At 37.0% G+C, this 14,226-nt stretch overlaps 1 protein-coding gene across 37 annotated transcripts in view; it reads left to right on the top strand.

Moving 5' to 3' along the window:
* Positions 1-14,226, top strand: part of LOC114476589 (ankyrin-3-like) — a 170,055-nt gene that overhangs the window by 79,412 nt on the left and 76,417 nt on the right. For 34 of the 37 annotated variants that reach the window (XR_003675621.1, XM_028468292.1, XM_028468299.1 and 31 more), the window contains one exon: positions 14,093-14,194. Coding sequence is in view for 36 of the 37 variants with exons in the window: in XM_028468292.1 (XP_028324093.1) it covers positions 14,093-14,194 (102 nt within the window). In the remaining variant the exon portion in view is untranslated. Of the gene's footprint in view, positions 1-4,300; positions 4,467-4,762; positions 5,086-13,852; positions 14,008-14,092; positions 14,195-14,226 lie in introns of those variants that run through there. The other 3 variants (XM_028468302.1, XM_028468294.1, XM_028468304.1) reach the window with 3 other exon arrangements.

The following is a 14,226-nucleotide window of genomic DNA, read 5'->3' as shown; positions in this document are numbered from 1 at the left end:
TTACATGCAAGTCTGTCTTTATATGCTACAACATACTGCAATATATATTGTGCCATATATGGATAAATACTATATATTGTGCATACTATATTATACAATGAAGACAAAAATCTGTATTACTCAATTAAGATTTATTGTTGACAATTGAAATGTATTTTGCCATCATATTTTCAATCCTCCACACTAGATCTTGGATGTATGCATGCATAGATGCTTGTATATTGTAGCAGATCAATTAGCACACATTTTCTTTTAAACAGTGTCACATCAAGTATCTGTTTCCTGCCGCTACTACTCTGTATTAATAATGTATTTATTCAGTTAGCCTTTTAGTACATTTTAAATTTTTAGTTGTTTTTTTTTAGTATAATTCTTATTTAAAGTAGTGTATTAAATAACAGATTTTTTTTCCTAACATGATAAATAATTGTGATTATAATCTTGATTACAATATTGATCAAAAATAATTGTGATTATCATTTTGGCCATAATCAGCCCTATTTGGAGGGTTTAAATCAGTGGTTCTCAACCTGTTTCAGGTCGTGACCCCATTTTTATATCACGCATTTCTGGTGAGAGACATTTTTTTTCTGGAATCAGTTTTTTATCATGTTTTTTTTTTGTTAAATACAGGATTAGTGCACAAAGTGACAAGATGCACCAACTCAGATCATTTATGTTACTTGCTGCATTTTATTTGAACTAGAATTATATATAGAACACTTGTGTTTGAGATTGTTTATGGTAAAGAATTAAATTTAAATAATAATTTTAAAAATATACAATATATAAATAATCAGTATATATATTTTTTATCAATAAATAGACATTTCCAGGGACCCCGTTTTAATTCCAGGCAAACACTGGTTTAAATGCAACATCGCTACCCTTTCATGTCCACTTTTCCCAATCCCAGCTGAGGACACTCCTCCATTTGCCTTAAAGATTCTGATCAACTTCACATCCCTGATTCTCTGGAGAAAACCCACAACGAATGAGGGAGAGCATGCAAACACCACACAGATATTAATGCAACGTTTGCACAGTGTTATGCAGGCTCATGTCCTCTAGAGTCCAGTGTTTGACTTGATTAGTGGCTTCTGCAGGTTTAATGAAGAGCTGTTAGATTCTTTTGACTTTGTCCTGGATTTATCCAAACATTCATATGTCTCACATTTTCTTGTCAGAGAGTCCTAACCTTCTTTCTTTTATTCTTTTTTGGTCAATATATTATAACATATTGATTTCTCATTAAAAAGGCCATCTATAGTCATTGCTTGCATCTTTATTTAAATTTCCTCTACATTCGCTGCACTTTTTGCAGTTGCTCTCTGTTGCTTCTTTTGGAGTGACTTTCCAGGAGCTATTGATCCTTCAGGTTGCAGACAGTGGTGAGTAGATTTCACCCGTTCAGTCGACAAGTCATTTGGATAAAATCCAATGAGACCTTCAAATTGTTCCATCCCAGCGTTATCATTACAGGAGAGGAGAAAGCAGAGAGAGACTGTGGACATGTTGCCATGTGTAGCTGGAGTTGGTTACAAGGAAGGAAATGTATTTTATACAGAAATATTGTTTCAAAGAAATGATTGATAGGCATTTTAAGAAATTGAGCTTAATCCACTTTTTTTCACATTTTAATACAGTACATGTATGTACAATAGGAGCAGTAAATATCTATTTCTACCACTGAGTCACTGTGTTTGTCTCGACTAATATTTGGGCTTGAATAGCTTTGACCTTTCCTGGAAATCAAGTATCAAATAGACTGTTATAGAAAAGGAATGAGAAGATGAGTGAACCACAAACAAGTAGGGATGTAACGATTCACTCAACTCCCGATACGATTCGATTCACGATACTGGGTTCACGATACTGGGTTCACGATACGATTCTCTCACGATTTTTTCATTTACAAAATGGGACTGTAGACAAATTTGTTTTTTGGGAAAAAAACTAGAAAATACTGTATTATTTTCTTTATATTTTTCATTGTCAAAAGAATTCCTTGATAAACTATTCAAAACAATGCAATTTAACTAAAAATAAATCTTGAAGTAAATAAATAAAGGAATAATACAAATGAAAATGAAGCCTATTAATTTAAATTCTGGTTCTATAATAAACAATGCAAAACTGCATAATAGTTCTTTTTCTTTTAAAAGTGCAACTGAAAATGTATTTTGTGCCTTAACAATTGGACTTTAAACTGATTTACGTCATATTTGTTTGGACCAGCAGAGGGCGCTGGTAACCCAGTGGTCGGTTGGCATGCAGCTATCTTGCAGTGAAGAAGAGATGATATGCGCTAGCAGACAGAGCTAATAGAAAAATGTGACTTTTACAGATATTCAAGTAATATTACAGATATTATTTCGGTGCTAAAGGGGTAATGAATCATTTATTAACATATTTAAGAGTAGAAGGCAGCCAGAAAGAAAGTATTAGCAGGCTCCGCCCGCCGCCAACACTTGTGGATAACCCTAACCCTCTGCTGGTTAAAAAAAGTACTGCGATTCAATTTTCAGAAAATCGATATCAACCGTGATACCTATGAATCGATTTTTAACTGCCTTACGATTAATCGTTACATCCCTAGTAGCTGGAGTTGGTTACAAGGAAGGAAATGTATTTTATACAGAAATATTGTTTCAAAGAAATGATTGATAGGCATTTTAAGAAATTGATCTTAATCCACTTTTTTTTCACATTTTAATACAGTACATGTATGTACAATAGGAGCAGTAAATATCTATTTCTACCACTGAGTCACTGTGTTTGTCTCGACTAATATTTGGGCTTGAATAGCTTTGACCTTTCCTGGAAATCAAGTATCAAATAGACTGTTATAGAAAATGAATGAGAAGATGAGTGAACCACAAACAAGTCTTTTCTATTTCTGACCTTAGCGCAAATGCTAAAGTTGTCAAAAATCCTCTTTTAATCTTCTCTTTGGTTTTGTGTTATTGTGGTGAGCTGATTCCGGGATGTTTGCAGGATTATTAAGACATCCGGAACAATCGGACTTAATTCAAATGTGCTGTTTTTGAATAACAATAATTGACACACATTTATTTACAATATTTTATCGATAATTTGTTTTTAGATTTTTATTTTAATCATTATACTGTATTGGATGGAATGATAATTATTGCATTAGTTCACATCAATATTTATATTTATATTTGGTGGGATCTCTACCTCATTTTTGGACTTGTTTGTCATCTGTGGTTTTATATTTTCTATGTTTACCTATTTTCATCACGTTTTCTTGCCAGATCTTATTTTAATGCATTTTTGCTACATTACTCGCATTTCTGCCACTTTTCTATCAAATTCCAATGCCTTTTCTGGACATTTTTTCCACTTTCAAGATACTTTTGTCACTTACTGTATAAACCCTTTCCACCACATGCTTAATTTTGCCTATTTAACCACATCCATGATTTGTCATGCCCATTATTTGTCGGTTTAGTTTTATCTGCCACTGTCAGTTTTTGGCCGCTCTGATTTGCAACTTTTAACCAATTTCTGTGGTTTTTAAAACACATTTCACCACCTTCTCCGCCATTTTTGGTCACTTTCACCCAATTTTATTTCTGATTATATCAAGGATTTACATCTTTAAGATGACTTTATACTGGTACAAATAATAATAAACTGGATAACAGTGGATATTATTCAGATAAATGAATAAATGTGGTTATCACAGATTCATAGAACAACGGACCATTATTTTTTGTTGACTTTCTGGATGAACCCCAGAAAGCTCTCCCCTTTATTCCCCCTCATAGATGGCCCTGTTCCCACATGACTGTTCTTGAATGTTCATGTCTGTGTTCACCCACCTTCAGTGGGGGTCCCCGGTCTCTGGCACCTTTATTTTGGGGATCGTGGGCTGAACAGCTTGAGAACCACTGCTGTAATGTTTCAAGCTAGATCTGTGCAACTGTCCTTTTTGACTCTAGAGGTGATGGGATGATTCATTCCCTTGGAATACTTCTGATGCTTATTGACTGTTGTTGTTGTTGTTGTTCGTTGCTGATCAGCCGCTCCATCGTTCGGGACATTGTGACCAGGTAGTGTGAGCCAACCCTGGATGAATCTCAGCCCTGGGGCTGGTCTTTGTTGCAGAGACGGGGAAAAGCTGATTAGCAGAATGACAATAAAGCGCCGTGTGCTGGCAGCCACTGTGGGAGGCAGGGAGAGTGGAGCGCAGAGAATGAGTGGGAGGGAAACAGCACAAGTGGGTGGGATAACAAGGGTGGGGTGGCATATCACTGGAACTATTAGTTTTAGCTGTTTATTTCTGTTCAGCCCCTCTCCCTGTATACTAACCTAAGCTTTGGACAGTGCAGTGACCTTTCCTCCTCCACCTATAGCCTGTTCACACCTCAGAAGAGTAAATGAAAGTGAGGAAGAAAAAAAAGGAGGCTGAGCGGGAGGAAGAATCCTCAGCTTTCATGGTGAGTCAGGATGCTGTTCCAGCACCCTCCCCTACTCGAAGGTGCTTTCTGGGGCAGGGGCTGGATTCTCTCTGTGTGTGTGTGTGTGTGTGTGTGTGTGTGTGGCAGCAGGGATTTTCCCTTGTTGACACATAAAAAAAGACGGGATGGGGAGGATGGAGCACAGAAGGGGATTTGGCGCGTGTCCTTTCTGCAGCGTAAAAGACCACGACGCTTTCACTGCTTTGTTTTCCCATCGTCGCAGATTTCCATAGACCCCCATCATCTTCCTCATAGTCTTTTCGTTTTCCCCCCAGCTCACTCCTTCAACCTCCTACATCCCCTGTTTGATTAACATCGACCACAGAGCGGAAGGAGCTCCTGTATCCACCACTAGCTCCTTCCTAGCATGCGCTCAGGGATTTGATTTTCCTGCTACCTGATCCAATAGTGCCTTTCTCCCCCCGAGTGGGATGGATGTTAGGGAGGCTGAGACCAGAGCAGTAGCTCTGACTGCCTGCAGCGATGACTAGTTGGCTGTTTGGATTCTTGGCTGCTCCAGCACGCTGAGCTCAGGTTTCAGCGTTCATCGTTCAGTGTGAACATGGCAGTGGAAGAGGGTGCTGTCTGCCTCACTCAAGTGAGTAACTAACAACCCTCAGACAATCACTGCTGCTTTTCATCTGTAGTTTTGTGTTGTGGTTTGAAATGATCCAGTTTGACATGTGGGACACGGAGGTGTTGAACTCTCCGTCTGCAGTGGTACAAGCCACCACTAGAACGAGCTGCTACTGTCGTTACTCATTTTGCCTGCATGGGGTGTCAGTGGAGATTTAGCAATCAGGAGAATGAGGGGAAGGTGTGTTTGTGGGAGTGTGTGATGTGGCTCAGCTACACAGTTTACCTCTGTGAATAATATATAAAGCTTTCCGTCAATGGTTCTCTTATTTTATGTTCTTAGGACATCAACATGATGGTGAAAGATTTAGAATTATGTGAGTTTATTAAATAACAGGGAATAATACTGAACTGTAGGGGACAGTGATGGGTAAAGAAAGTATTTTCAGGCAAAACACAGTAAAGCACAAGCGACAAAAACCTGACACTTGATTTTCTTTGGTGTAATAATCTGACATTCTTGGTTTTAAGTTGATGTTTCAGAAGTGTTACCATGGTGACCATTGGTACCAAGCATCAAATATCACTGTGATGCTGAATTCATCAAGCATTGGATTGTTCACCCATTACTTGTGACTCTGGTTTTAGTCCACAATGAGACCAATTACTGATGCCACAATCGTCATCCTAATAGATTAAATGGTTTGGCAGATATGCATAATTTATATTGTCTTTTATTTGGTTTGAAATGTTTTAGAGACGGTAAAGTTGTTAAACTGTAAAGAATAAAAAGCTGCCTTTACTTAAAAAATATAAAATAAATGAAAACTTGTCTTAAAAAACTAACTTTTGTTGACTTGGATCAATTTGATTTAATAAAAGGTAATTGATCTAAGTCAACATAAATTAGTTTTTTAAGGCAACAAGTTGTTTTTTTTATTTTTCATAAAGTAAAGTCAGCTCATCAATCAATCAATCAATCAATCAATCAATCTTTTATTTGTAAAGCGCCAAATCATAACCAATGGTATCTCAAGACACTTTACAGTAGAGCAGTCTTAAGGACGGACTCTTCATTTTATGGATACACACATATGCATATATACGTATATACACATACATATGTATCCCACACCCAACATGAATTCATCATGGCGGCAAGGGAAACCTTCCGTTAAGCAACAGGAACCTGCTTATCATTCTTTACAGTATATTCTTTATAGCAGGGGTTCTCAACTGGTCGCACTCTGGGACCCACATTTTGCCACGGTTATTGAAAGCGCATACATAATCTTTTTTAAAACATAAATCTATATATTTTCCAATGCAACATGCATTCCACAGCATGTCTTTCAAAATAAAAGTGTATTTAAAAGACAAATCCAACGTGGGAGACCTTAAGTATTTATGTTTGACCAGCTGTCCGCGACCCACCCAGTACAAGTCCGTGACCCACTGTTGTGTCCCGACCCACCAGTTGAGAACCAGTGCTTTACTTTGCAGTTGCAGTTATTCTAGATCAAGGATTGTGTTGAGGTTCTCGCCTTTGAGATGCCATTTATCATATGGAGATAAAAAAAGCACATCAAAAACTGATTAAATTAATTCTGTATATAGAGTCAGAGAGCAAAATGAGAAATATTAGGACATTAATTTACAAAAAAAGATATATGCAGCCAGGAGAGGTTGCTGGTTGATTCAGAGAGAGAAGCCACAGAAGCTTATTTTGAAACATTTATTTCTTTATTTTTTTAATGAATCAGACTACTTTGGATACATAACTTTTTTGTTCCTCTTATTTCTCCTTTTTCTCTTCAACAAGTGTGGTACATTTATGTATTTTATTTACAGTCCAGAATGACTGGAGAATTGAATGACTGTAATGTGTTGCCGGTCAGATTGAGTAGCTTCAGCATTGATATCTGTTGTGTCCTGCATGAGTCAATGCCCATGGATTTATAGATAGCTCAATGAGTTTTGTGCTGTCAGGAGATCAGGGGATAGATTTAAACAATGCACACATTGTTGGTCATGCCCACCTCTGCTAAGCTCTGCTATAGGTCACAGTGAAGGTATCTACACTGTTTGCATTACTGTGTGCATACTTTTATTTTTTCGGTAGGCAAACAACACCCTGAATGATAAATGGACATTTGTACATTTGAAATTAACTTGAATAAACCTAACTTAGTCTATCTTGTTGGAAAAATTACAGTTGATTATATCTAATTATTCACATTCTATTAAGAGTATTGCATTGTTTATGTCATTGGAGCAAAAACATCAAATATACATCTATTAATAGTTAAAAACATGCACCTTCTGGTAAGTGGGACGCCCGCATTCTTCTGATCAGTGTCATTGTCCCAAATTCAACTCATGCATCCTCCAATACAGGTTGTCGCCACTGTTTAGTGAGTGCATGAGTAAACTGAATGTAACTAATATTGTAAAGTACTTTGAGACTGTTCAGATGATGATAAAGCAAAACAAAAATGAAGTCCATTTGTCAGTGGCTACACTCTATGCCTAAAGTCCATTTATTAGTAAAATCAGAAACAGTGTGAACATGTCTTTTGTCTGTGTTTACATTGAATGTGTTTTTTATTTATTTATTTATTTTTTATGGAATAACTTTTCAAAGTTTCCTCAAACCACTTTTTGGCCAAAACTTTTGTTTGTTCCAGTTGTAATTGTCCACTTATATAAGTGACTGTTAGTGACCCAAAGATGTGTCTGATGTCACTGTTGCATCCTAGCTAGAGATTAGCTAACTTTGGTGATTTTTCAGATGTGTAATCTGAATCATGTGATAATTTTCTAGCTTAACTATTACTTGAATGCCCCACCTCTCTCTCTTTCTCTCTCCCCCTCCCTTCTGTCTAATATTAGATTAATGCTTTCCTTACGGCTTAACCTACTCTTTAATGGCCCCGTTTTCTTTGAACCTCTGCTTTATGGAAGCTTAATAATATTTCACTTACTAATCTCCAGCATTGTCCTGGTAATACTTCATTCCCACAGAAGCTGAGATCTCTTGTGCTCGACGTAGATGAGGCTTGTGCCAAGATTTGCACATGTTGGTCACTGCTACTCTGCGAGCATTAAGGGATAAACTGACAGAATCCGTGTTGCCTATAGATGATGAGGAGTATCTATTCTGGGTAGCTTGGTTATAGGTTTTAATGGTTCTTTGGATTGGCATAAAGGAGTAATCATGATCACTTGCCTAATGTTGTGTCCAGTCTTAGTTTTGATTTAGTTTTAGTGTTTTTTTTTGTTTACTTTTTGCAACTTAGTTTTAGTCACTATTTGATTGAAAGTCTAGCTTTAGTCAACTAAACGGCATAACATTTTAGTTGACTAAAATATAAAGCATAAAAATTCATGCATTTTTTAAATGGTAGTATTAATGTTTATAAATACACACAGAAAGATTTGATGTGATCACTAGATAGATATGTCAAGATAGAGGAAGATAGTTAGTTACCTGTCTAATCACTGCATAGGACCACATGATCACAGTTCTGATTGGATTTCGTACCATATGACGAAATTCTAGCTTGCATTTTATTAGTCGATAAAAATATAAATAGATTTTGACATCGTTTTTGTAAAAGTGTTTTAAAAAAAAAATATATATATATAGTCTAGTTATTGTCAGTCAAAAATTGGAGTCGACGAAAACTTTTATTCAACAAAATGAACACTGTTGTGTGTCCCTTTTTTTGACAGCTTTCTTTCAAATCTAGCATTCAGGTCTTCAGCTGTTTTGGCTCAGACCAGAGGGCAGGTTTCACTGTCCTTGAACATTAATTCAACTGTCAATTCAACTTTATTTGTATAGCGCAATTTACAACAAAGTCATCTCAATGCGCTTATCAAAATATAAAATTCATATTAAGAAAGAAAAAACCCAACAAGATCCACATGAACAAGCCTTTAGCGACAGTGGAAAGAAACAACATCCTTTTAACAGGAAGAAATTTTCAGCAGAACCAGGTTCAGAGGTGGCAGCCATCTGCGTCGACTGGTCGGGGTTAGCGGACAGAAGGACCAACAGAACAGGATAGAGAGAGAGAACATCAGAGTGTCTCAGACTAGTTGAGCCATGAACCATAGATCAGGAACTGCCATCATCAGCTTTGCGACACCTGAAACAGAGCAGAGAGAGAAGGACGAGGAGAAGGCACTGACTGCAGAAAAACATGATACAGTAATATCCAGTCAGCCTGCCTTGGCCTTGGCTCTCACTCTCAGTGGCCTATTCAACACTTATTATAAAAGTGACAAATCTCTTCCCGTTTATTGGTAAGCTAACAGCGACTCCAAGGTCTGTAAATGCGACCGTTCACAGACGAGCCCATGTCCGCTCTAGTGGTTAGTTTATGTTATGATTCAGTCCTGACCAATAACTCTGTTGCTGTTTCTCATTTAGGACTAGAAGTATGATGATATCTCGATACGGTGATATATCACAATATTTTTTTGCAATCGATTATTGATATGCTTGCGCTAAGTATCAATTTATTTTAATTTTTTTTTTTTTTTTTTAAACCTTTTCTGCTTTTTCACTAAAATGTGCAGTTAGGTCTTCACAGAAATGTTGCCACTGTTTGTTAAAGGAACCCATATATTGTTTACTGGAATATTGCACTACAATTTATTTTATTTTTTATTTATTCAGTTTATTTCCGACATGGTTACATTCACATTTTTTTTTTTTTTTTTTTTTTCTTTTTTTGTACATGCCGAAAAAGGAGACGAGAGAAGCAGTTTGCTTATCCGGGTCCCGTCCCCTGTTTTACCATCGCAAATTTACATGGGTTTACATGTCTCTCTGGTCAAACATTCTTGATTTCTTCTGAACGTCCATCTGTAGTCAGTGTTGTCCTCTCTATCTTTGTTTTTGTTGGCCTTGTTCCCTGCCAGACGTTGTTAGCATTCCTCCAGTTCAAGAATAGTTCCTCTTTCGAAGGTGTTTGGAAGGTTTTTCCCTTTTCATCCACAATGTCACCTTGTTTTGTCTCTACATCAAGGGTAATCCAGCTGTTGTTAGTTCTATTGGCAGTGTTGTATCCTCCACTGTCTGATGATGGGATCAGGTCCAACTTGTATAAACACATCACTACATCCCAGTTCACAAGCAAGGCAGTATTTTAATGTAATATATCTTAGTTCATAAGCGTGTTTCTAACTGCTGTTGTTAGTTTTATTGGCAGTGTTGTATTTTCCACTGTTAGATTTAACTTGTATAAACACATTATTATATCCCAGCTCATAAGCAAGGCAGTAATTTCATTGTATAAAAAAAAAACGTGTTTCTAACTGCACATATGACAATAAACACTTTGAATTTAAATTTAATGTAATCCTTAATCACCCCACCACCTAGCAATTGAAATGAATAAATGACAGACCTTTTTTACTCTTGGTTTCACATTTAAATCGGTCTCCGTAAAATAATCACAGTCTGAGTTTTGTTTCCAGTGTTTATATAGATCTGGGTCCATATCCATGATTACCATCAGTAGTGTTGTTGTTTAGGTGGATCCTTCGTATTTTCCCAAGTTGTCCATCGTTTTGACGAGAACTGGTTTTCCGTCTTCTTCTTCCAGGATGTAAATCCTGCAGTTTTTTGACCAAGTCTTCATAATCTTTCCTTCTTTTTTTATTTGACGTGCTTTCCATGCAATGCTTGCATTTTGTTTCGTCAGGTTTTCATTGATGTACACCTTCGTTCCCTTGAGTTTATTTCTTTGCTTGAGTATTTCTCCTTTGAATTTTATATTCGTGAAGGTTATTTTTACAGCTCTGGTATCATTTCTCTTTGGCAGGAGATGGCAGGAGTTGATGTTGTCAGGGTTCAGGACAATGTCCTTCGACTTCAGGAAGTCAATGACCTGTTGTTCAATCGATTTTGTTTCTTCGTCACTCCTGGGTTTTATCTTTAGGCCTGTGATGATGACATCTTTCTCTCTTTCCTTTTGTTCCAGCTGTTCAACCCTCGCGTTCAACAATTTTATCTCTTCAGCATTTCTTTCATTCTTTTCTTTCAGTACCTTTGTTTCGCTTTGTAGTCTTTCCAGTGAGTTTTCCAGCGTCTTTTCCAACGACTTTATCTCGGCAGATAGGTTTTGTAGACCCTCGCGTATCATCTCCTTGACCTCTTCCAAACCCGAATTGGGTTCTGAAGGGCCTCCCTGCGGTTTTTTCACCATTTTCTTTCAGTCTTGGGCCCAGTTTTTCAGGCTGTTCAGGCTGTTCAGCTGTAGCCAGCTTACCAGTGACACCACAATGGTGTCACTGGTAAGAAAGATGCTATTTTTGGTTTACACAAAGCACTATTAGAGATACATATTCGTTTAGATTGGTATGTTGACACTTATTTACAGAAATGTTGCACTAAAATAGTGTCACTGTTCATAGGACACTTTTTCAATGTATTGTGTTTCAGAGATATAAAATAAAAATTGTATTTTTTCACTTAATCTTTTTTTTTTCTTGTTATGACATAGATTATTGTAGATTTATTTCTAACCAATATATTGATGATCGCAGTATCGTCATATCTTGAGATAATCGTTATCGTGAGCTTTGTATCGTGTATCGTATCATATCGTGAGTTACCCAGAGGTTCCCACCCCTAACAAGTACTACTATTAAGAGACACTGATCATTGCACACACGGGACATCCCAAGATTGGAGATCCCTGGAGATTAATATGTCATAATTCTTGGTTTCAGAAATATAATGTATTTCTTTTCAAAGTGAAAGTGCTCTTTCTATTTCCAGGTATTTTACATTGTTTACAGCTATAAACAGTTTTCAGTTTTCTTAATGTGCTCAATATTTGACAATGTACGGTAAATCACAAACATGCTGCACCACTCAGTATTATGCAATGGGCTTTCAGTTTCCAATGTTGATAATAAAATAGTACATATAATTCTGTAGGTGACAAAATGAGGTTCATACAGGAGAAATTGGTTTTCAGGGAGTTTAAATACTATAGGAGGAGTCAAAAATATCTCATCTATTTGATTTGTTATTACATCTGTCTAAAAGATTCAAACTTAAACTAAAAATGTAACTTTTAAAATGCAAACAAGTGTGGTAAATTGATATAAACTGACATTTACAGAAGCTAACTTAATGAAAAAAAAAATATATATATATATCCTGATGAAACTATACAAATCAGTGGCTTACTCGTGGTGTTAGTTAATTTGAATCCTGAAGGCTCTGGTTTTTATATTTGTATTTTCTACGTGTGGTTGTTTATTTCAAACACGAAAGTTTCCTACCACGGTGTAAAAACGTGCACGTTGGTTTTATTTGAGTCACTATAATGACAGTAAAAATAAAGTTGTGTGTATTTCAGTTCTGGATGTTTGTCGTGTTTAGTCCCCTTCAACTGTAATAGGCTCCTCCAGCAGCACTCGGCGACCTTGAACAGAAGAATCTGATAAAAAGGGTTGTTTGATTGATGATCTCATGCCATTACATTACACAGCTTTTGATATATGATGGGGAAATGTGCACGTGTTTACATTCAGTGGTGGATTGGCGGTAGTAAAGCACACAGACAGTGGGACTGGACAGAAGCCAAAGTGTCTAAGAAAGAGTTAGTCTGTGAACAGCTTTTTCAGACTTATTTCTAGGAGCAGGAAGCTTGATGTAATGATAATGTATGTTGTAACAAACAGACAGACATAAAACAACATCAAACATAAATACTAGAACATCAGACATGGCATACATAACATCAAAAGCTCAGTCTTTCTGACCCACAGTTCAACTTGCTTCAATTTCATTTATAATTTGCCAAATGCAACACTGTCATGTCATTAAACTAAGCGATTCTCAACTGGTGGGTCGGGACCCAAAAGTGGTAAAAAAATAAAAATAAATAACTTTTCTTTTGACACCCATGCTGTAAAATGCATGTTGAAAATATATAGATTTATGTTTTAAAAAGATTAGAGATTAATGGCGATGGGAACGATTTGATTTTTCAGTGAGATTGTTTCATAAGTTTTATTGTACAGTTGTAAAACTGGATAATTGTTCCACCACAGTCCGATCCCTTAATGCTTAATCAGAGCTGTTTCTAAATGAGGAGGGAAAGGCAGAGAACACAATGTGGTTCTTCTCGCCCCTGCTGAGTTTATCCTGGATGTGAAGCTAAATATAGCTGGTCAGCTTTTGATAATTCAGGGGGATTGAGGCTTTGAGCCCCAGTTATAATGTACTGTACAGTTCTTCCTGCTGCCGCAGCTAAAGGATGAGACTTAAATGTGCAGAGTTTGTCCTTTCATGTCAACAAAAAGTCCTCAAAACAAGTACGAAAACTAGAAAGCAGCCATTCCTCTTTCTGTTCAGCTCTTCTCATTCTCCCCTCAACTTCCCATCCTCCCTCTGCTTTTCCCCTCCTCCTCCTTACACACAGATACACACCCTCACCTCATTGGTTATAGAGTTTAAAAAAAAACATGCTTGTCTCATCATTTTTTTTTCTTCAGTTTACCACATCCTATTTCTGTAGTGTAATAAAAGCAGCGGAGCAGGCAGCATGGAGGATACAGCACTTCAGAGGATGTAGCTTTGGATCCAGTGGAAAAAGAGGAATTCTTTGGCCGACTGTTGGGACCACCGTGTCACTGAACTTCCTCCACCAGGGAATTGGAGATGTTTGGATTGAACTAAGCTGGGAAAACAGTCTGAGGTCTGATGAAGGAAGAGGAAGATGATGAGAACCATTAGGGGCGTTATTTCTCGTGGCTTTTGTTGTCGTTCTCAAGGAACTTTGAAGGATTACTCTGAATATTTGTGTTCCTATCTTGCTCTTATGCGTTTTACTCTATGGAGTCCTTGAAAACAGACTTTGTGGAAATATTTGTTTTTCTGGACATCTAAGAGATAATGACAGACTTGTATCTGGTACATCAAATACTCTCATTGTCGTACAATGACTTTTTTCCTGTGGACAACACATTTATGCTGTACTTTTGTTTCTTCTCTCCAGTCTGATAGCAATGCCAGTTACCTACGAGCAGCCCGGGCCGGAAACCTTGAAAAGGTTCTTGACTACCTAAAGTCCGGGGTTGAGATTAATATTTGCAATCAGGTAAGTTTTGTGCAAGTCACACATTTTATTTC

This window comes from Gouania willdenowi, chromosome 15 (assembly GCF_900634775.1).
Source record: "Gouania willdenowi chromosome 15, fGouWil2.1, whole genome shotgun sequence".
NCBI lineage: Eukaryota > Metazoa > Chordata > Actinopteri > Blenniiformes > Gobiesocidae > Gouania > Gouania willdenowi.
This window is presented reverse-complemented; position numbering and strand designations above follow the sequence as displayed.